Source organism: Accipiter gentilis, chromosome 22, assembly GCF_929443795.1.
Source record: "Accipiter gentilis chromosome 22, bAccGen1.1, whole genome shotgun sequence".
NCBI lineage: Eukaryota > Metazoa > Chordata > Aves > Accipitriformes > Accipitridae > Astur > Astur gentilis.
This window is the reverse complement of record NC_064901.1, coordinates 19,379,315-19,402,933: the sequence shown is the minus strand read 5'-3', so window position 1 is coordinate 19,402,933 and position 23,619 is coordinate 19,379,315. Positions and strand designations below refer to the sequence as shown.

The window sequence follows — 23,619 nt, the reverse complement described above, 5'->3', positions numbered from 1 at the left end:
GAGCGGCGTGTTTCCCTCGCGCAAGGGCGGGGGAGGGGCGGGAAGGGCGTGGCCCGGCGGAGGGGAGCGGAGCGGAACTGCGTCGCCGGGAGGCCCCGGCCAATCGGCAGCGCGCCGCTGGCGGGCGTCGCGAAGGCAGCTTTAGCGCGGCCGCCGCCGGCTGCGCCCCCCCCCTCCCCCGCACCTCCCCGCCAGCGCCGCCCGCCTCCCGTAGACGGCCGCTCCGGTTCTCCGCCTTTGCGGGGGCTGCCCCCCCCCCGGCCTGCCGGCGCGGGGTGGGAGGGGGCAGGAAAAACGGGAGCGGCCCACGTGACGGGCTGCTGCAGCCAATGAAGACGGCAGGAGGTTGCGCGTGGCAGGCGAAGGCCGCAGGAGCCGCGAGCGGGGCGCGTGGGCCGGGGCGTTGACTCGGCGCCCCGGGGCGCGCGGCAGCCGGCGGCGGGAGGCAGGTAGGAACCGGCCGCCCCCCCGGGGGCGCTGCTCTGCCGTTCCCCCCCTTCCCCCTCCCCCCCCCCGGTTTTGAAGTTTTATTCGAGGAGGTGGCGTGAGGTGTGCGCGTCACGTGAACGCGGCGGCCCAATCACACGTGCGCGCTCCCTCCCCTTCGGCCGGCAGGGCCGCGTTTGAGGCGAGGGGTTCCGCGGGCCCCCCTGGGCGGCCGCGGCGGGGAGAGCCGGCCGCGCTGCCCTCTCTCCTCGTCCGCCCCCGCGCCCGCCTTCGCCCGGGGTGGCGGGCGGACGGACGGCGGTGGGGGCTGGGCGGTCACCTGACGGAGAGGGCGGGGGGGGTGGGGGTGGGTTAAAGGGACCGAGCAGCCCCGCGGCTCCGCATCCGGGCTCTCCGGCCGGGAAGGGTCCGGGTGAGGCCCGGCCCCGAGCAGCTGCCGCCTCCCAGAGCCATCGCGCTCCCGGGGACCGTCCCCCCGGCGGGGGGGTGTGGCCTGCGCCACCCGTGAGATGGGGCTGGGCTCCCCGCGCCTCGCCTCGCCCCCGCCCCGGCGGGACAGCCGCTCCCGGGGACCTGCCGTGGTGCCGGGAGACGTGCCCGCCCCTCTGCCCGCTCGGCGCCACAGAAGGCGGCGGGGGGGGGTGGGTGTATGGTGGCGGCTGCGCGGGGCCCCTCAGCCGGGCGCGCCGGAGGCGGGGCGTAACGGCTCGGCGGAGCGGCCCGAGGGCGGGCGGCGGCGCGCGTGCGCCTCGGCACGTCGCGTGAGGCGGCCGTTGGTGCCGAGCGGGGGCAGTGCCCCCCCCCCCCCCCGCCTCGCTCTTCACTCCCCCCCCCCCCCCCCCCCCCCCGCCCGCCGCCGTGCCACTGCCAGCGCTCGCTCGTTTACCGGGGGCTCCGCTGCCTGTGTCGCGGCGCGCCCGCCGTTATTCTGGTATCTTCCAGGTTTTCCCCCGGCGGTAGGCCGAGCGCCGCCGAGCCGAGGACGCGCCAGCGTGGCGCGGGAGGCGGCTTCGTGTGGTGGGATTGCGCGCTCAGCCGGCCGGGGTTGTCGTTGCCGGCCCCGCCGTGGGGAGCCGAATAAATAAACAACGGTGCTTTCGTGGAAGGAAGGGCGATGCGGCGCCGGTGTTGGGTTCGGTGGTTGATGGTGGCCTTAGGTACCACGGGAGTTGATAAGCGGGTTGGAAAAGGGTAAGGCGAGCTGGGTCTGTAGTTGGTAGGCGTGAGGGTTAGCAGTTATTTCATCGGCCTGGTTAGATGGGTGGGTTCCAGTAATGTGGTTTGAGTTTCTTGCCTAGCTTCTTAAGATGTCAAAGCTTACGCGGGCATGCTGCCTTATTTCTAATGCGTAGTGTCCGAAGTCGTTGACCATCTTTAATCGCACTTGATGGAGTGGGCTAGAGCCCTGAAGATTTCAAGTTGCTACAGACTTGGAAAACCAAAGGTTGTGTAAAGAAGAGGGGAGGCTGATGAATTGGTCTTGCCACTTTAAGGTGTTTTGCCCGGTGCAGCCACTCGCTCTGTGGCTGCAGCACCCTTTCAGTGCCCTCAGGCACAGTTCTTTGAGTCTGTATTGAGAACCGGAATGGGGAATTGATTCTGCTTGAAAAATGTTGCTGTGGGTGAGCGTTTTTGTGCATGTGCGTGCATGTGTTTATGCGAGGGGAAAAAAACCCCATAGTTCTTAGGTCTGGCAGAGATGGGCAGTATTCATTCACTTACGTATTCCATCTGGCAGCAGCTGACTGTTAACCTCACCTACGGTTTTGCTCAGTGTTGGTGCAGATGCCGTTGTGCCTGCCATGGGAGGGAAACGTGCAACTGGAGGAAACCAATGTTAGTCCCGCTTTTGAATAAACTTGTTTGGTCACCTACCAGGAAAAAAAAAAAAGGAAATTATTTCTCTTTGAGCTTATGCCACTTCTTCATTTACACTCAAATCAACTAGATCATTTCTAAAGTATGTGGTTGTGTATGTTGGCTTTTAAAACCCAATTTCCTAAGGAATGGGAAGTCCAAGGCATTCTTTTTACAAACACAATGAGATGGATCTCTGCCTAGAGGAATGAGAAAGAGCTCTCATCTAAGAAAAGGCTGTTGTCTGTTTGCTGTTTCATAGACAGCAGAGGATCTACAAAAAAATTCAGCCATGGTATGCACACAGGAAACAGTGCCATTAGCTGTGACACCAGCAAGGCTTACTTGATGTCTTGTTCTTCCATAATTAAGGGTGCGGTGTGGCGTGGCGTGTGTTTTGTTGGTTTGGTTTTTTGGTTTGTTTTTTTTTCTTTTTCTTTTTGGTGTGTGTGCTGTTACGTGGTTTTTTTTTTTTAATACTGGGTGACTTTAGAACAAAGAATTGGATGATGGTGGTGGAGCTGCTCTTCTCTCTCCACAGAAAGATGGAATGTGCTTTTCACTGTTGGATTCTGGCTGGCTTTAGTACCTATGATAAATCCTTGATATGTCTTTTTCTGAACTGGATAAGGAAGAATGCGGTGAGAATGATATGGATGAGAAGAACAATGAAGGCCTTTCGTGAGAAGAAAGCAACCAGAAGAAAGCCTGCCCTTTTTTTTTAAAACAAGCCCAAACCAGAAAGGCAATAAGGGATGTGAACAGCGTAAAAGGCAGAAAATGTATGTGGGTGCCAGATAAAACATATCTACAATAAAAATGTTTGCATTCATTGCTACAGTCGCTATTGTCAGGAAAAGCCAATTTGGAGAATGACAAGATGGTGACCTAATTACTGTTAAACAAATACTTGTGATGATGGAATTGTGCTGGTTTGCTAACTCTTGCAGTATAGCGCTTTCTGCTAATATGGTGTGGTCTGCCTGACCACAGGGTAAGTCAGTAAGTCAATAATGAAGATGGATATAAACCTGGAACCCATCACCAACACTCTGGTACTTTAATGGGTGTTACTCTCCTTTTCACCATAACTTAAGAGGGGAATAGAGGTTCCCTGGCAGCTCTAACTTGGATGAGCCATTGGCGACTCTGTAGCAATGAGTATTGCTATAAGACAACAGCTGAATAGGTAGGATAGTCCTGAGCTCAGGTGAGGGCTTTTTGACTTGCCTGACTTGTTTTGCTAAATTTTCTTACTTTTTGCTCTCATTTTTTTTTTCCATGATGTGGACAGGATCCCCAGCCGAAGATTCATGTATGTGATAAATGTTCCCCATGATGGCCATAAACGGACTGAAATTCATCAAAATGTCGGGTGTTATTACTGCTGATTATGGCTTGTTTCTGCCAGTGTTGTGTGGCAAAAAGCATGGGAAGTTGCTTTATTCTTTCATTTTGTGATCTTCAGTAGTTGAAATGATAGTATATTGAAAAAATGCAGCAATTGTTGAATGTATGAGTAGTGGGCATATCAACGACTTTCTGATAAAATATGGAAGGTAAAATACGTTATTTTAAATGCTGAAATACTTGTTGAGTTGTTGAAACATATTGTATACAGATGAAAAAAAAGCAATTATTTGTAGTGAACTCTGGCTTTTCTCCCTGCCCTCTCACCAGTAGTTCATACTTTATATAAATGGACTGTGTGTTTCCATTTTGCAGTCTTCAGTGTTTGGGGAGATTTCTGTACTTCCCAAAAGTTCAGGTAACTCTTGGGAGATGGTTAATATTGTACACTGTACATTGCAGGATTAATGCTGCTAAACAAAGCACCAACTTCATGGGGGACTGAAAGTTCGGACTCTTGTGGCAAAGTATTAGCATTGGAGAGGTGAAGGCGGTATTTGCGTCCTCCCCCCCCAAGTGTTTGCCCTGTTCCTCCAATAGAAGCTGCTGCTTTTGCAGGGGTGTAGCTGACAGTTGATGAAGCACTTCCTGAACTACCACCTATTCATCCTGCAATAGTCAGGGCTCTGAGTGTTAAGTGAATTTGTTTTTGGTATAAAGTACTGCTTTGGGCTGAAATCTGATGTCGCATAAGCTGTGTCATACTTGCTGTGGGGATAGTGCGTTCTATGTGTGGCTGGAGCGTGCGTTTTAGCATGTTTGCATCAGCAAGAAAACCTAAATCTGGAAAAGCAGATTTCTTGCTCTTCTTCAACACCATCACTCCCCCCCCCCCCCCCCCCGCAACAGTCCATCTCTTGCAATATTTTTTTTTAATCTCACACTTTTTAGCTAGATTCTGCTGCTGCTTACACCTTTAGTCTTCTTCCCATGGGATTATATTACCTCACTATAGCTAAAGGAAGAACTTAAGCTACTTCTCCATCACAAATAAAATGATGTAAACTTTTTTTTTTAAAGTAGATTTGGGGTGGGATTCTGTTGCCTAAGGACTGGGTCTGGAGCTGTCATAGATGCTGCAAGTTATTAGAGACATCTGTGTAGAGCAAACATTAAACTCTGGGAGGCCAACACTCTTCTGGAGAAGCAGTTGGAGGCCAGTGGGGCCGTTTATGGTATAGAAAATGGGACTAGATACCTTTCTATAGGCAGCGTAATCCAACCCCGGAGTTTCAGAATTAACAGACCTTCTCTTGAGGTGCTACTGTGTTAATCATTCTCTGAAGTGGCAAAACATTGGCTAAAGAAAGTATGATTTTGTGTTTTAACCCTTTTAGTGTGCACGTGGGACAACACTGCTGACTGTAACATCACTTGATTTTTCAGGTGTTTGAAATATTTATTTATTTAAATGGCCCAAACTTGGGACTTTGTATGATTGTCAGGGCTGCCTGGTTGTAGTTAGTAATAAACTTGTAGACTAGGTTCTGCTGACTGACTGCTGCTGTGACTGTATTACACTAGCACAGTTGGTTTTGATAGCTGCTGTTTTCAGCTAGTGAGTCTAGTTTCAGCTAGTGCTCGTTTTTAGCGAGTGAATTTGGGTGCTGAAAGCCTCCTTTATGCTCCAGTACTAGTGTCTTTCAAAGTATACTGTATGACAGAAATGTCCTGTCATGTATCTACTTGTGTAGTAGAGATCTTTGTATTGGAACTGAAAAGGGATTGCTAACAAAAAATGTAATTGGCAACTCTTTTATGTTTTCCACAGGTTGGCAACTGTTACATTCTGCTTCACTATGTCTGCAACATATGTTGCTCTTTCACATACAGATCTTTAAGAAGGCCTGGGCCTTCTGACCCTCCAGCTCGTGATCTGTTACTGAATCTTTACTGAAACTTTTTTGGTTTTTTTTGGAGACAGGTTAGAAATAAGAGTGGCTGAAGAACAGTTTTTTGTTACAGCTCCAACTAGCAATCTCTGGGCTGCTGGGTGGTAAAAGTTACAGGTTCCATGTTACTTGCAGTGTGTAGGCTTGAACTGCCGCTTTATGCTTGTAGTCATTACTGAAAGAATGTGATTTATTGGGTGCTGGAATACGGTTTGTAAAGGTTGTAGTTCATACTTGCAAGGTGCTGCAAAGCAGGGAGTATGTCTGAAAGAAGCATTTTGGGGACAAGGGTACTCCTTGGTGGTGAACTTCAGCATTTCAAATATGACCATCACATTACTGGTTAGTATAGGGTAACTCCCTCTGGTCACAGAGGGCAGTATTCAGCTGGTGCAAACCAGTTCATTTCTATGCTGCCAATTGGTGTTTAGCACAAACGAGGTCTTAAAACTGGTCTTTATACTGCTCTAAATGGGATGTAGTTCTTTATTGCAGTACTCCTGTTTCTTGTTAGCTATAAGCTGCTCAGAACCGGCTTACTTAGGCTGGTAGGAAACTGGTACTGCTGTGACTTCTACTGGTGAATCTGTTCTCCTGATAAACAAGAGGTTCTGCTTTTGCTGCAGGCAAGGGTTTCTACCTATGCTAGGTAAAATGGTGGCAAAATCCCTTGCAACGTCAACAGCCCCTGGTGTTGCTTCTCTTATCACTGGAACATGTGGCTTGTGGGCCATGAACATGGCACTGTCTGCTATTCAGTTCTGCTTAGCTGCTCTTAGTCGCACAAATGGCCCTCTTGCTGAAGAAAAAAATACTTATTTCTGTATTGTCACTGTTCAGAAACATATTGCTTAATACAAAATAGAGTGTTAATGTATCCTGTGGCCCTAAAACTTGATGACTGCTATACCTAATATGTGATTGCTGTAGGTATAAAATGACTGGTCCTGATAATCTTGGACAATGTGGCTTAGTTTTTTAATTGGTGTAATTATTTCTGATTGAGTTTAAGGGAAAAATACTGTGCTGGATCTGACACCTTGAGGCTGCTGCAGCTCCATGCCCCCAGGTATAACCAGTAGTGAGGCTGAAAATGTATTCTGGGTAGACACAAGCACATAGAGCACATGCATACATGACATGCACATGTATACATATGTGGCCACACAGATCAGGCAGACACAGAGATACAGGAACACAGCAGCAACAGCCTTATCCTGCTCCTGGAGGTCTGCTAGTGAGAGTGTGTGTATATTTTTTTAATATATACACACACAGGTATATGTTCGTACAAAGTAGATTCCCTCCTCTCCTGGACTTAGACACTCAGTCTGCCCAGCAGCTGGTCCCTGGATCCCAGTCTCCCCAGTTGCTGGCTTCTGGACACTTTGGCCCCGATGCCACAGCCCTGCTCCAGGTGCTGGTACATGTTGTCTCTCTCTCAGCTGGCTGGCACTACCCTGGTTCCCCAATGTCCGATGAAACTGGAATGGTTTCTTGATTCTTTTCTTGCCCTTACTTCACAATTGCTATATGAAACGTGAAAGCACGTGGCTGTTTGCCATGGCTTTTTCTTGTGCAAAGACATTTTAGAAGCTTCTGAGAGAGAACCATCATGTGAAGCAGTTTTAGAGAATGGCTGAACATGACCCTTAACAAAAAGAATACCATCTCTCTCTGATTTTTTTGGTGTCTCCTTCTAATTCCTCTGAACCTTTTTTCTCTCCAAATCTGCCTGCATGTGGGGTGTTTCCCTTCCACCATGCCAACCTTATTTAGTATATGGGTGTCATGATTTAACCCCAATTGGCAACTAAGCCCCACACAGCTGCTTACTCACTCCCCCCTGGTGGGATGGGGAGAGAATCAGAAGGGTAAAAGTGAGAAAACTCGTGGGCTGAGATAAAGACAGTGTAATAGGTAAAGCAAAAGCCGTGCATGCAAGCAAAGCAAACCAAGGAATTCATTCACCGCTTCCCATCAGCAGGCAGGTGTTCAGCCATCTCCAGGAAAGCAGGGCTCTATCATGCCTAACAGTTACTTGGGAAGATAAATGCCATCACTCCAAACATCCCCCCATCCCTTCTTCTTCCCCCAGCTTTATATGCTGAGCATGACGTCCTATGGTCTGGAATATCCATTTGGTTGGTTGGGATCAGCTATCCCAGCTGTGTCCCCTCCCAGCTCCTTGTGCACCCCCAGCCTCCTTGCTGGTGGGGTGGGGCGAGAAGCAGAAAGGGCCTTGACTGTGTAAGTGCTGCCCAGCAGTAACTAAAATGTCCCTGTGTTATCAACGCTGTTTTGATCACAAATCCAAAACATAGCCCCACACCAGCTACTGTGAAGAAAGTCCCAGCCAAAACCAGCACAATGGGGCTAAAGGTTCCCTTTTGCCTCTGTCCATACCTCCTTTATAAATTGCTAGAAGTATCAAACACACAATGTTACATTCTTTCGCGTTTGCAGAATTTTGTATTTAAGCAGTTTCTCTGTACAGTGGATGTGTTCAATTGTCAGGTTTTTTTCAGCCTGAGTTCATTCTTCTAGTTGAAAGGGAAAAAATACTCCATGGTCTTCTCCTACAGACCTACTTACGTTACTGTTTTGATGCATGTTTTTCAAATGTCCTAAAAATGTATTTTCTTTAGTTATGTGCTTCCGAGATGATCTCCCAGAGTATAAACTTCTGTTGCCAAGAAACCGCCAAAGGGGTGCTGGCCTTCTTAACGTTGCTCTTGTTTTGCCCATTTTCTGCGTCCTAACAGCAAAGGGACGGCTGTGTTTGTTAGTTAAACGGAGGAGCAGCCCTAGTGAAGTTACAGTCTGTAGTAGGCAGCAGCCAGTACAAAATTCTGGTCTACAGGTGACTCTGGACCTTGGTGTCAGCCTGCTCACTCTGATGCCTTGACTTTCTGGCACCGCTGTGTAAATATCTTTCCTTGTGGATGCAGTGTTGTAAAATAAATATCCTTAAAGGAAGAAGGGGTTGGGGGGCCTCACAGAGGTGTTTACCTGCAGCCATGCTGCATTTTGGTGTGAATTCCCTTAGCGTTCAGAATTCTCTTTTAGTGGGCTTGTTCTCAGAAGCGCCTGATTGACAAAACGTAATTTCCTTGATGTACACGAAGGCCCGCTGCTCGAGGGGGTGTTAGGTGCTGAGGGTGGGAAGACTCCGTTAAGGTTACGCCTAAACCGTTCCAAGCCGCGTTTTGTTGGTTGACTAGTTTGCCTGACATCAGAGAGGACGCCAGGCCTCGGGCACTCGGTTAACCTGGGGCACGGTTTGACAAGCGCGTGTTCGCTGTCTGAAAGTGACGGGGCGCTTCTTCGCCGTTGGTGTCGTAGGGTCCAATTCTGACTTGGGCTCCGGCAGATCAGGGAAAACTTGCGCAGCGGGAGGGAGACTAACGCCGATCCCGGCTTTAGCGTTCCCTCCTCGACGGACCTTCTCCCCAGGGAGGCGGGCGGTGCGGGTACCCACCTTGGTGTCCCGGCGTCAGCTCTCCCCCGGGGACTTGGAGGCGTGGTGCGCGCTGCCTTTGCCGAGGAGATCGGCGGCGCCTGCCCGAGAAAGCGGCGACGGGGCGGGCAGCCTCCGCCGCGGGGGTGGCGGCGCGGTGCCGCTGCGGCCTCGCCCGCAGGGGAGGCTCCCTCAGCGACCCCGGTGCGCCCTGGCGCGCAGGACCGCGGAGGAGCCCGGCGAGCGGCAGGGCTCTGCCGGGGCCGGCCCGGGGCGCGGCGCGGCGGCTCGCCGACCCTGCCCGCCCCGGTGGCGGCTGCCGGGCGCGCATCCCGCCGGCGCCGCCCCACGGCCGTCGTGTGCCAGCGCGGGAGGCGCGTCTCCGCCGCCGGCGGGCCCCGCGCCAGACCCGTGACCTGAGGCGCGGCCGGGCCTCTCCGCCGGCGGCGGCGGGGAAGAAGGGGGGAGAACGGTGCGGCCGGGCGCCTCGCCCGCCGCTCGTGGGGCGGGGAGGCGGGGCCGCCGCGGCGGCGGCGCTGCTGCGGCCCCGCGGGGCTTCGAAGGCGGCGGCGGCTGCCGGCGCCGCAGCGGTTGCGCGCGGCGGGGGGCCGCTCCCGCGGCCGTTCGAGAAGCTTCCCCGCGCGCGGCGCGGCGCGGGGCTGCGCGGGGCCGGGCGCCGGGCCCCGCGCTCGGCGCGGGCACGTGACGGGCAGGCGGGAGGGAATATGGGGGGGGGGGGCGGGGGCGCGAGCCGGCGGCGCGCCTGCGCGCGCTGCGGCGCGGTGACGTCACCGCGGCGCGCACGCACGTTGTCCCCAGCTGGCGGACACACGGTCCGCGTGAGGAGAAAGGAAGTGGGAGGCCCCTCGCCTCGCCGCACGGTAACTACCGGGGAACGGGGGCGGGCGCCGGCGGCGCGGTGCGCCGGCCCCCCGCGCCCCTCCCGCCCGCCTCCCTTCCTCCCTCCCTCCTTCCTCCCTTAACTGCGAAAATTAACACCAGGCGTAGGCACGAGGCGACGGGGCCCGGGCCCGCGGGCCGCTCTCCGGCGGCGAGGCGAGGCGAGGCGCCGCTTCGGGGCCGCCCCGCCGCGCGCGCGGGGTCGCCTCGGGAGCGCGGGCAGCGCCGCGGCCAGCAGCGGCGCGGCTTCCCCACGTGCGCCGGTCCCGCCGTCCTCCGCCTCCGCCAGCCGGCGCTAGGCGGTGGTTCCGGCCCCCGCCGCTCCCGGAAAGGCCCGGGCGGCTCCCGCCTGCCTCCGTCCCGGGGCTTCCGGCTGGGGGCCGTCCGGGATGGGGGAGGGGGGCGAGGGGGACACGGACATTAAAAGCGACAAGTGCGCCGCCCGGTCCCTGGCCGTGACGGCACCTGCCCCCGCCGGGGCGCTCGCCAACCCCCCCCCCCCCCCCTCCCCGGTCCGCTCCATCGGGCGCAGCCTGCCGGGCCGGGGCCGCCTCTCCGGGTCCCCGGGCGGGCGGCACCGCTGCGGCGGCGTTGAACGGCAGCGCCGCGCCTTCGGCGCTCGCTGCCATTGGACCCGGCGCCGCGCTCTCCCGTTCGGCAACGCGGCGGCGGTTGGCGGGCCGTGCCGTGCCGTGCCGTGCCGCGGCGCGGGTCTTGGCGCTCCGCTGCGGGAGGGCAGCGAGCTGTCGTCATCGGCTCGCTGCGCCGAACGGCGTCTGCCCTTCGGCACGGGAAACCCGTGCGGGGAGTCGTCGGCCGGCAGCGTCGCGTCCGTCGGCGGCGGTCCGGTCCGCAAGGCTGGGGCGGCGTGAGGTGTTGCCTCTCGGATGGGAGGTCTGCGGGCGGGGAGGGGAGATGCCTGAACCCGGTTAGGAGTTCAGCTTCCACAAATACACGCCTTTTCCTTGGAACGCCGTGCTTTCGTAAAACGGGCTAGCGGGTATGACCAAGTGTAATAAAACGTGTGAAGCTGTTCTGGTAATAGACCGCGGTAGCGCTGAGATAACGTAGCTTTTGGGTACTGTAATTGCACACATCATCACGTTGTAACCACGCACGTCTTAGGCTGGCTCGATACTGTAGAAATAAATACAACAGCGCAGCGTAGGAACTTTAAAAGTTGGAAAACAGAAACCGTGGCTCAGTAGCTCTTTGTATGCGTAGAATTTTCTCAGAGTGCATGGTGGTTGAGCTTTATTGAATTTATTTCTGGCACGTGCGAGTTCTAGCTCAAGGAAATTTAAAGTTACAGGCTCTCTGCGTATCTTAAACCAGATTTCAAGTAACTTTGGTAGTGTATTTCTTTCGTGAGCTAGCACGATTTTGATGGATATCGCACAGCGTTAATATACACTCACTTTATGATTGTATGTTCAATATACATGTAAACATGCTGTACGTGTACCTAGAGAGAGTAAGTTGGTGGAAAACCACATACAACTTAGGACGTGATTTCTTTCTTCCCATTCCGCACATCTGATTTTTAATAGAGGTTTATATTTCTATTGTGTTTTTATAGGTGCACGTGCTTTTTTTGGGGGGATAGCTTTTGTGTTACTGCGACTTAAGATGCGCTCTATTGAAAAGCAGGGCAATGTTCTTAAAATAGAAAATACGAAGCTGATTTTGAACAGCCAATTCATTTTGTGTTCTAGATTCTATTAAGTAGTCGTGGGTGGGTGGGTGGTTGTGGGTGTGTTTGTGGGGAAGTGTTTCTTCCTCAAAGCAAAAGTGAAAACCAGGTCTTGTAACTTCACGGATCTCAAAACCTGTGGAGAACAGTCTCATGTTTTTCTTCCAATTTAACTTTTACATGAAATTTTAAAGTGCAAAGTTTAAAGGGTGGAAGTAGGTGTCTCATATTTCCTAAGCGTCAAGAACATTTATCACAGAGTATAAATTGCCTGCCTCCTGAGCTTTGAGGTCATTTCCCACATGCATGCGGCAGCTGGTTTGCGCAGAGGAGTGTTTCCTCCTACAGTAACCCAGTCCTAACAAAATAAATATGTCTTATCTAATGCCTAGTTCACTTAAAACTTGTGAACTTGAGTTAATTCTCCGGAAAGACATGTGATCGTTTGCAAGCAGCTAACTCCTAGTGGTGGTAATTCACTGTTGTCTCTGGTTCCCACCAACTAGACATTTGATACAAAAGGCAATCATTTTTTGTCAGTCTTGTATTCCATACGTAATAAGGATCAAAATACAAACATCTGAATGTGTGAATGGCATTCTTGTGAGTTACCAGAAGCACTTACTTTAAATTTTCACACCGAGGAAGGTACAGGCTGTTTGAAAAATGAAGTTGTTTATGATCTTTTGTTAGAGTGTTGATATAATACTTAACTTGTGAGGTAGATACACAAAAGTGGAGTTGTGTATATGCAGATAAAGGTAACTTTTTTAGTTCCCTGAACAGTGATTAGGCTAATCATAACAGTGCAAGTGTTTTCATACTCAATTTAAATTATTTCCATAATTTAGAAGATAGAGGTAGCTAAGATTGCCTGGTGCTTCCCATTCATCCATTTAATCGTAGCTACATGGCTTTTTGGGGGGTTAGTTTGCCAATTTTGCCCCAAAGCTTATCTGTTTCAACTATTATTTTTTTTCTCCCCCTTTTATTCTTTGTCTCTGTCTTAGGCAGGAATTTAGAAGTTCTTGGGGTTGGGGTTGGGGCTGGGGGGGGTGTCACAGGGTGGGCAGAGAAGTCCCAAACACACAAACTCAGTCTTTTTCAATGAAGAAATTTGGGGGAAATGCTTTTAACTTTTCTTTTTTTTTTCCTTTCTTTCCCCCTTTTCATCTTTCAGGAGTTTGGGACCTCTAGGAACTCTTTCTGGCAAGAGCAAATGACTTCTGCCTTTGTGTTAGAGATGAAGAGGCAGTATTAGAACAAAGAGCACTTTGAAATATCAAGCAAAGCAAGGAGTCTTCTTGTGGCAAAGCGTTACATGAAAACGCAGTTTAAAGATGTCATAGCCCCCATGTCTATAAGGCCTAAATTATATACACACAGGCAACCTTGATTTGATATATCCTGATTGTCCTAAATTATATACACACAGGCAACCTTGATTTGATATATCCCAATTGTGCTCGATTTTATAGTACTGATTATCTTTTAAGTTTTTAATGTGGAGAACTGTTACAAAAAGGACTTCTCAGGAGACTTAATTTCTCTCTTAGACTGTATTTGAATAATTTTGACAGTTTTTTCCTTTTTTCCAGAATGGTGAACACACATAGAAGATTATCAGAACTGTGCAGAATTTGCAGTTGATTTGAGAACTTGTAAGAGTGCTCATCATGGAGAAACAGCAGATTGTCTTGGGTAGCCGGGATGGTGGGACTGTGTCTGGTGCAGCACCTGCTTTTTTTGTAATCTTGAAACAGCAGCAGGGAAACGGTAAAGCTGACCAAGGAATCCTAGTAGCAAACCGTGATGCTTGTGCTCTCGCCAGCAGTGTATCGACTCCAATAAAATCCAAAGTCAAGACCTGCCTCCCAGCTGACTGTGTCTCAGGGGGCATTACTGTCACCCTAGATAACAACAGTATGTGGAATGAATTCTACCATCGCAACACAGAGATGATTCTGACGAAGCAGGGGAGGCGCATGTTCCCATACTGCCGATACTGGATTACAGGTCTGGATGCCACTCAGAGGTACATCCTAGTCATGGACATATCCCCCGTGGACAATCACCGATACAAATGGAATGGCCGTTGGTGGGAGCCCAGTGGGAAGGCAGAACCGCATGTTCTCGGGCGAGTGTTTATTCATCCAGAATCTCCTTCCACTGGCCAGTACTGGATGCACCAGCCTGTATCCTTCTACAAACTCAAACTTACCAACAATACCCTGGACCAGGAGGGTCATATAATCTTGCATTCTATGCACCGTTATCTGCCACGACTTCACTTGGTGCCTGCAGACAAAGCTACAGAAGTCATTCAGCTCAATGGCCCTGATGTCCATACATTTACCTTTCCACAGACAGAGTTCTTCGCAGTTACAGCCTACCAGAACATCCAGATTACCCAGCTGAAAATAGATTACAATCCTTTTGCTAAAGGATTCAGAGATGATGGGTTGAATAGTCGACCTCAGCGTGATGTGAAACAAAACAGTAACTTGGAATTGGAAGCAGGTGATGTTTTTAGCGCTGCTAGCATTCGTGGTCGCCCTGCTGAAGTTGACGCATTAGATTTGCATCAGAGAAGTTTAGATTCTTCATTCGTTGGTCAAAACCCATCAGACATTGATCTGGACAAAGAGTCCTTTAATGCAGAAAGGGACTTCCTGGGTTTCCTGGACACTGACCTGTCCTCGGGTGATGTGCCAAAGCTAAAACAAGAAGTCTCTGAAAGGTGGGTTAACATTCTATTTTTAGCACAAATACTGGTTGAGTGGGGTGTTTGGTAAAACATTAAATAATAGGATGCTCAGTATACAGATTTACAGCTAAAGGTTGCCTGACCTGAAATGACAGAACACTTAGTATTATTAAAAGCTTTTTGTCGCTTAAACAGTTATCGGTTTGGACTTTCTAATGTGTCTGAAGAGTGTAAGAGTTCAGTATTTTTTCCTGTTTAACTCTCTTTGTAAAGAAGTGTTGAGGGATTTCTCTTAGCCCTCTTGGCATTTTAGAAGACTAATTTTTCAGAGTTTTAAACAGACCACATTGCAGTCATCAAAACATTGCCTTTCTTTTTAGGGCTGCTTACCACAGCGACATGCTGTCTCTGTATCTTCAATTTTCTGTAGTGGGCGGGTGAGGATGTGTGGTGTGTATGGGTATTTAGGTTGGATATGTGTAGGTTTGCTACGAGGCAGTTGTAACTGGCAGCACACCACTTTTTTGTCAATAGCTGTTTGTGTGAATTCTTTTATTCCACAAAGTGGGATGAGGTAGCCTGCCTGTTGGTAGTCAGTTGCCTTACGTTTGCTGTGAGGTAAGAGAATCTGCACCTACAGAAGTACTTCAGAATAACTGTTAACACTGTTCAGACCTTAATTTACTCTGTGGTAATTTTATGTCCTTATCCAGTATTGACTTTTTGAACCGTTCCATTCATATCACACGAACAGTAGTAAAGCAATCTAGTGTATACTGAGAGCCTACCCATAGTACCGAACCTTCTAAGCAGTGAGTGTTCGTGTTGGTAAACCAAGCCTGGCAAAACCTATTATTTTACTCCACTTTCACTTAGTTTCCAAAATCTAAACAATAGAATAGAGCAGATTTGGTGAATAGTTAGTCTGTGTCAAAGAGGTGCTAGAAATACTTCAAACCTGAGAAGTGATTTAAAAAAATAACAAAAAAAGGAGGTTTCTCTCCTGCCATGTTTCTTTATGTCTGTCTGTGAATACCAGACTTAACCTGCCAAAGACTTACATGACAAAAGCAGCCTTATGTACATCAGTACACACAAGAAATTATTTAACTGCAGGATATCAGGATAATGTTAATGGTGTAATTAGAGGTCAGTGCTTAGAGGAAACAAAGTTACACAGTTTCTTTCAAAGGCTGTATTGCTACATACACATCAGTGCTTTTCAGAGAGGACAGAGGTTTGGTCGATTGTTTGGGTTTGGTTGTTGTTTTTTTTTTCCTTGCAGAAAGCATCTCCTTGCCTTTTAAGTAACTGAAAAAACTTCAGATTACAAAGTTTTCCAGTCTTTGAGACTTTATTGAGTTTAGTTGTAATAATTCTTAAGAATACTAGAATTCTTTGGGGTTCTAGAGTTCCCTAAACTTTCTTTTGCAGTATTTTCCAGTGTCAGTGTATTAGGAAGAAGAACATCTTCTAGACTTCTCAAAAAATACTGATTTAAATTCTAGAGAAACCCATCTTGAAGACTGAAAGTACACTGATTTCAGAGAGATTGGGCTTTCTTTAGTTCCTGAGAATACAGCGTGGAGAAGTGTTTAGATAACTGTGCATATTGGAAGTAAAACAGTAAAACTCTGAAAATAATTACTGAAAGGTTTGGTTTGTCCTCAAAGTAGTTTTTCTTTCTCCTTGGGGTCAGCTGCAGTTGAAAAAGTTAAATTTTTGATAATTTTGTTTGCCTGAAGAGGGTCATTGCAGCAAATTATTTGGAGAACCGTTTGAATTGAATGACTTGGGGTTTTTTGGTTCTGTTCTTTCCCAAGGAATAAACCCCATCATTTTAAGGACTCAAGGACCTTCCTTAAGAACAGATGATGCAAATTGGCAGACATAATTTCTTTTAGTCCAGAGCATGTTAGATGCCTTCCCTGGTTTCACCTCCGAGACAATTTACCTCTGAAATGCGCTAAAAGCTGCACAGACAGGGAAAGACTGGAAAGGGCTTTTCTCTATTCTGGGCTTGGAAGCATCTGTCATTTGATGAATAAATGTTACCACAGTCCTAGAACTACCCTTAAGCATTGTCCAGCTTTTCATTTTATGTTCTTGTAATCCATGTGACAAAGTCAGATTCTGTACTTGGAAAGAGAAAAATTGATCTCATCCAAGAACTGTCTTCTTAATGTACTGGAGTTTTTCAGAACACGAGTTCTTCTTTTTCCTTCAGATCTGTTCACAGTGTTTTCGTGCCATGCAGTTGAGATCTGTTCGTAAATATGTCAGCCTTTCAAGGACAGTGTTGAGCGAGTGGCATTTTTCTTTATTAAACTAGACGTGTTAATATTTACATATTAATCAAGACTGGGTGATTTTTTTTTTTTTTTTTCCTGTCATAGGCAAGCTATTACTAGTACTTGATAAGCACTATCTTGCTTTTATGCAGGATAGTGATTTCTGCTGAGTTTAGATTTGGGTGAGAGTCAGAAGTTGGGAACTGCTGCCTCTCAGATAATGCTCACTAAAGGAAGTGGAGTTCCTAGTGCTGTAGTATCTGATATTTCCCACCAATGCTCAGTTTTTCTGGTATTTTTGAGAATGGAACTATGTAAAAGGTTGCATATACCCGAGAATAATTTTAATCTTGAGGTATTAGCACACTTTGGAAATAAAAGACTGTTTTCTTTATACAAGGTAGTATGGGTTTTTTTCCTGTGGCCTGGTAGTATGTTTAGTTTCATCAGGTGGATTGTAAAGAAAACAAATGTTTAATGTGTGTTGTGGACACTTCTGTAGGAATGTTTGTGCCTGGAACCACTCAGATATTGGGGCCATGGAGGGAACCACAAGCAAGCTTTATGGGTTCTTAAGTGTTGCAGGCTAATGTACCCTTTCTCCCTTCCACGGTCTTTTGAATTTCCTGCTTCAAAAGTACAAATACTGTGGGATTTTTAATGTTCTGATAGCCTTGTTTTTCTAATTTAGTTGTCTTGTGTTTAGCCTGACAGTTTATTTTTCTTCTCTCCTTGCCTTCCTTTTGGAAGAGGAAGGCAAGTGATCATCCTTCAAACTTCAGCCACAGATTGCTATGTTAATTACAAAAGAAATCAGATTTTTTTTTCCATGGTATATTTTAAAATGATCCATAAAAAACCCCCATATTTGTCAGTACTTTCAATAAATGAGCAGCTAAATGATTTTTAATTTGGTAAAATGCAAGAAAGCATTTTCTCTGTTTTTACTGTTTTATTGCGAGGGTACCAAATACATTACTTGGGGTATAAAGAAGTTTGCTTAAATATGAGCATTATTCCATATCAGGTGAAGAAAGAGCTAATTAAGACATTATTTCACCATTTTTATCTGATCTCAAATTAAGCTGTGGATTCTGAGAGGACAAACGTGCATGATTCATCTTCCCATAGGATATAGGAAGGGCAGTTTCTGTGACTGCTTACGTTGCATGTAACTTCACAAACTAAGGGCCAAATGACTTCAGTGCTAAAAAGCAACTTTTTTGTTGTTTGAAAAGTTGATAATTGCATCTGAATTTATCTAGAAAAACGCTGCTCAGCCTTTTGTGCAAATACTTGATCTTCTCATACGTACGCATACATGGGTGATACTTCACCCACCCTTGTCACCATCTGGCTTATGGTTGCAATGTGCAGAGTAACGTTGGTGTCTAGAAATTTCATTTTTTTTACAACAGGGGTTCTTTGTTTTGGATACTGTCCAGATCCCTAATAGAAAGGTAATCCTTAGCTTGAGTATACAACTTCCAATAGATAAAGGAAGATGGCTATGTAAGTCTAGGCTTTAGTGGGCTTCCAACTGGAAATAGTAGAACTCAAATGAGAGATTTATTCCTGGCCAGCAAATTTATTAGGTTTTTTGGTCTCTTTATTTTAGAGAAATTTAAGGTAGAGGAGCAGATGATTCAGATCTTAATAGCATTGACTCTAATTGTGGATCTGCTGTACCGAATGAACCTCTAGCTGTAATGTGACAGGATTTTGAGTTGCCGATAACCTCTAAGTGGATTGTCTTAGAATTTCTTTTCTCACTGAAGAAGAAAGGCTTTTTAATCTTACATTTGACGTTTTTAATTAAATGAATGCTAGAAATGTTCTAATAGGAAACTCATTGGCTAGAGAAGACAGTAGAAAAAACAGGATTAGAATGCCACTCTCCCACTGCCTGCTATTCCCTCACAAGGCAGTTTTTTACTTCAAGCTTAATTCTGGTTACTTAGCATCCTTCTGAATTGCAGCAGGTTTTCTAGATAGGTTCTGTCTTGTTCTTAGGAATTTTATATGTAAATATATAAATCTGTGTCTTGACTGTCTGCTTCCTGTTTTAACACTGCAGTCTTTCTTCTTTAGGTGGAGACTGCCAACTCCATGTTGTGACTCTTGTGTGTCCCAGCTTTTCTCCCTTAAGTATGTCCTCAGTCTATACAAGGCAGAAGCAGCCTCTTCCTCCACATCTGCCCCTCCCTCAATCCCAGCCAGGGGTTCAACAGAGCACAGTCATTCTTTAAAGGGGTGGAGATGGATAATAAAAAAATACGCACTATATATACATCTATCTATCTCAATATTCCCTTTATATATAATATATTGTTATTAAAATAATGTTTTTTATGTTTGAAATTGTTAGCATTAACTAACATTAACAAATATTGTTATTTTTAATAATATTTTAATAACATAAGGTTAAAAATTTGAATAATAATTTAACATAATTAAAATAGGATAGGACAAGGGCTAATGGCTTTAAACTGAAAGAGGGTAGATGTAGATTAGATATTAGGAAGAAGCTCTTCACTGTGAGGGTGGTGAGACCCTGGAACAGGTTGCCCAGAGCAGCTGTGGATGCCCCATCCCTGGCAGTGTTCAAGGCCAGGTTGGACGGGGCTTTGAGCAACCTGGTCTAGTGGAAGGTGTCCCTGCCCATGGCAGGGGGGTTGGAACCAGATGATCTTTAAGGTCCCTTCCAACCCAAACCATTCTGTGATTCTATGAAAATTATTTATAGTATCTTACAAAATATATATAAAGGGAGTATTAGAATACTGTCTGATATGTTTAGTAAATAGGTTCTGACTGTTATTTTCTGACATTTGTTGTGGATATGAGTTTCTGGTTTCATATCTTAGCTGTTTCCTCTTATGATGTACTTAAAACTGACTACAATTTTTTGACTGATTTGTCTGTCCCTCAAAGAAGCCCATCATTGGAGCGTAACTGGCTGCACTGTTAGTTTTCAGTATCTAATGCATGGTGTGTCAAATTCTGGTTAGGTTAATACTCAGCCTTAGTGGAAGGTGCAACATAATTCAATAGGATATTAACATTATGTAGGTGTTTGAACAACAGTTGAATTTAGCGGTTGTCTGTATGTGGCTTCAGGATGAATTAACTAGAACTTTAGTTAAATCATGTAAAGTGAAGTGCATTAAGCGCTCAATTGGCTTCTTATTTGCAAGCACAGTGGCTTTAGTATGGTGACTTAATGAGATACACAGCAAACTAAGGCCGCTTCCGAGCACTTAAAATGTGATCGCTTAGCATGAGTTCACGCTGAGTCTCAAATAGGAAAAGGTGCAAATGTCACCCTGATATTACTAGGGAAGGAAATTGTGCTGCTGCCTTCAGATAAGAGGTTGGATTGTTTTTAATGATGGCAATTTTTTTTTTTTTCTCGAGTGCTTACTTTTAAAAATGTAAGCTTGTAAATGACAGCTTATTTAACAGACGCATGTCTCAGGCCATTTTGAGAGTTTTTTACAATATGTAGCCAAGGATTAGGGGAGATGATGGAATTTCGGTAAAGGAAGGGATTTGATAAAGATCTTGAGTTGTATTTTGTTTTTGTTCCCTCCCTCCCACCCCAGTCCCATTGCTAGCAGTTACGAAAGCAGTTCCCGTGTGGCATCCCCATTGGACCCAAATGGACACTTTAATGTAGTCATTAAAGAGGAACCAGTAGATGACTACAACTATGAGTCAAGTATTTGCACACAAGGAATAAGTGTGAAGCAGGAAGACACAGATGAAGAAACTGATGAGTATTCCAACACTGATGATGAAGATCCCATCCTACAAAAACACCTGATGAGACGCGGTGAAACAGATGGAATTGATGGAGAATTCAGGTCTAGGAAGCGTGTGCTAACCAGTCCTTCAGGTGTTGCCAAAGCAAAAATGTTAAAACTGGATAGTGGGAAGATGCCTGTGGTCTATTTGGAACCTTGTGCAGTCACAAAGAGCACAGTGAAGATATCTGAGCTGCCACAGACCATGCTTTCCTCTTGCAAGAAGGAAAAATCCCCTTTGAGTGCAATACTGGATTCCTTACCTGTGTGTTTTGAAAATCACAAAGGCTCTTGCTCGAGCACAGCTGCTGTAACTGAGGAGTTGGTTATGAAAAAACAATCTTCTGGGGGTAAAATGTCACAGAAATACTCTTCAATCAGAGAGGCCCAGTGGGGTCTATCTAAATCACCTAATTTTAATCTCAGGGGATCAGTAAGTTGTCACTTTTCAGCGAAAGAGATCTGTGGAAGAAAAAGGCCTGGCATACTGAAAAATCCTATGTCCCTGAAAGGCTCTGGTAGCAATCAAAACACCCTATCATCAGTTACAACTAAAAGAGGAAGGCCACGGAAACTGAAAATTTCCAAGGCTGGTCGACCACCTAAAGGTATAGGGAAAACTGTAATAACGAGCAAGAACAGCTCTCTCGGGCCTGGGAGTATCCTTCCAGATGTTAAGCCGGACCTTGAAGATGTTGATGGAGTCCTCTTTGTGTCCTTTGCATCAAAGGTAAAACCTAACTGTTTTGAGTAAAATTCAAAACCTTCTATAATGTCTCATTTTTAAGCCCTTTCTACTTATAAGCTGAAGGTATATTTTCTTTTAAACCAAGTTTTGAGATTTATGGCCTCTTTCCAAATCTGTTCTTATCTTCTCCCTGTGTTAATCATAACGTTTTCTTACTGCTTAGCAACTTGGGGGGCAATAGTGGGATCTAGAGTTCTGTATAAAAGAATGCATGCTTGTTTATTAAACAAACTCATGTTTTGAATGTTTGGGTGATATTTTGATGTAGCCTAGTTTGCATCCAAGTCAGTGTTTTAAGGTATCTTATACTTATTCAAGGCTCTTTATGTATGTAGGAAGCTCTTGACATTCACACTGTTGATAGAGCTGGAGGAGAAGAGTCGCAGAATCTTCAGGCTCCCTTGTTGACTACAAATGATCCAGGTACATTTTTGTATTTTTTGTAAGTGGCTGTTCCCTACAATAAGGGAATTTGTAAAGACACGCTGGAAAATTAATCATTTAAGTCAATTTTTTGCATGGTAAATGTTTTTTATATGTTCTCTCTATTTCTTGAGTTAGATTGTCAAGCAAGAATACAAGTACTGGAAAAGGAGTTGATGGAAGAGCTGAAGACCTTGAGGCATAAGCAAGTAATACATCCTAGCCTTCAGGAAGGTAAGCAGGCAGTATACATATTGTTGCACCTGGTTGTATATTATACTTAATCATACTGAGTTGATAATTTCCTTCTGGATGTAATACTGTGTATGCCCAATACAGCTGGGATCTGATTTTGGTTGGGTTTTTTTTTTTTTTTTTTCAAACACAGGAAAGTGTACAGGTGTGTATGTACAAATGTGAGAGTATGAAAGGAAATTTCTGTGAAACTGTCAGTTTCCCTCTTGCCACTTGTGGCAATGAGAGAGAATCTGTGGTGTCTGACCCATTTTTTGTTTTTTTTTTTTCTTAGAGGCTTTAAAAGTTCAGTCAGCCAATAAAGATGTTTTTGTTCCCACACATTCATGTTGCAAACTAGAAGAGGTGGAGGAGGCAAAAGATGAATCCTGAATCTCTATCACCAGAGCAAGAGGCTGCATGTCATTATATACCTCTTGCAGAAGATGCTGAGCCTTCAGATTTCAGGCAATGCCTGTTTCATAATTTGCTAATCCTTGTAGAGAGCAGATTGAGTTGATTTTACTTCTCCATAGAAAATAGCCACTTCCTGGTAGTAGAGGAGCTAGAGATCCAGAAACACTTCACTAAGACTACACTTGCTATGTCTGAGTCTGTATTTCTTTGAGTCACTGTAGATCCAGGTTCACTAGCCACATAAGAGGGCCAAGCAAGGTATTTCTAGCTTGTGATCTTTTATTTATATACAATATTATCCTGAGGTCAGCTGGAAGAAAGTCAAGAATCAACACAGCAGAACTTAATGTTCTCTTTACTGATGACGTTGAAAGTCTTCAGGAATAGTAGTCCTGAGACTGATGGCATTAACATAGGCATCAGAACAGATCATGAAGAAATTGACCTGAATGGAAGCGTTGTACCTTGTGTTCTTGAGGTTCTGGCCCTGAATTTTTCGAACATACAGCTGTAATGCTGTAGGGATTAAGACTCCAAATACCAGTCTTGACTCTGATACTAGTTATTTTGGGTCCTCACAGAGCTTCTACTGTGAAGAACCCTGGATTGTCTTGAATGGTTTACGCACGGGGTATGAGGAGAACTAGCTTGTCATTTTTTTGCAACCATTTAAAAGGATGCCTTTGCGTCTTGCTAGTGTTGAGCTGACATTCCTGTCTTCCACCTTGGCAAAGTGGTCGTAAGAAGGGTAGTAGAGAACTCTTAGAGCTCTGTCCTGGACGTGGTAGGGATGAAACAAGGTAATCCATCTCCAGCCAGGTTGTACCTTGGTGGTATAGCATCAGCGTTGACAGTCATATCATGGATCTCTAAATGCAGTTTTCCCCTCCCATGATTCCAGAAATAGGCGGGCGGCCCTATTTTCTGTTGATCTCACGGGCCAACCTGCCCTCACAGGTCTGCATGTGTTGTCATATTTCAAAAATGGTAGTAAAATCCCTTGTGTGGTCAGCTGCTGGTGGTGCTAGATACGGCACTAAGCAAATGTTACAGCAGTGTTAAGGCTTTTTAGGATTATAATGTGGGCCTCCTGGAGTCTATCTACCTAAGAAAAGTATAATGAAATTATGGTACGTTAGCAACCACAACACTAGCGAGGGCTGTTTTACTCGTGAGATGATCCCGCAACTGGGAACATGTAAAACCCACATGCTTTTCCTCCAGCTTGTAAATGAGTGGTGGTAAAGTGTGTGGTACCTTCTGAAGGGTGTTGAGCAGTTCACAGATATTACAAAATGGACAAGAAAAGTCAAGCATCAGGCTAAGAAAAAGAG

General features: G+C 46.5%; 1 protein-coding gene across 11 annotated transcripts in view; it reads left to right on the top strand.

Moving 5' to 3' along the window:
- The first annotated feature begins 290 nt into the window (after nucleotides 1–290).
- Nucleotides 291–23,619, top strand: part of MGA (MAX dimerization protein MGA) — a 64,441-nt gene continuing 41,112 nt past the window's right edge. For 3 of the 11 annotated variants that reach the window (XM_049825198.1, XM_049825199.1, XM_049825194.1), the window contains exons 1-5: nucleotides 300–449; nucleotides 13,258–14,399; nucleotides 20,263–21,193; nucleotides 21,547–21,634; nucleotides 21,773–21,868. In XM_049825198.1, coding sequence (XP_049681155.1) covers nucleotides 13,336–14,399; nucleotides 20,263–21,193; nucleotides 21,547–21,634; nucleotides 21,773–21,868 — 2,179 coding nt within the window. In that variant the 5' untranslated portion in view covers nucleotides 300–449; nucleotides 13,258–13,335. Of the gene's footprint in view, nucleotides 450–9,889; nucleotides 9,948–12,839; nucleotides 12,951–13,257; nucleotides 14,400–20,262; nucleotides 21,194–21,546; nucleotides 21,635–21,772; nucleotides 21,869–22,163; nucleotides 22,361–23,619 lie in introns of those variants that run through there. The other 8 variants (XM_049825203.1, XM_049825204.1, XM_049825205.1 and 5 more) reach the window with 7 other exon arrangements.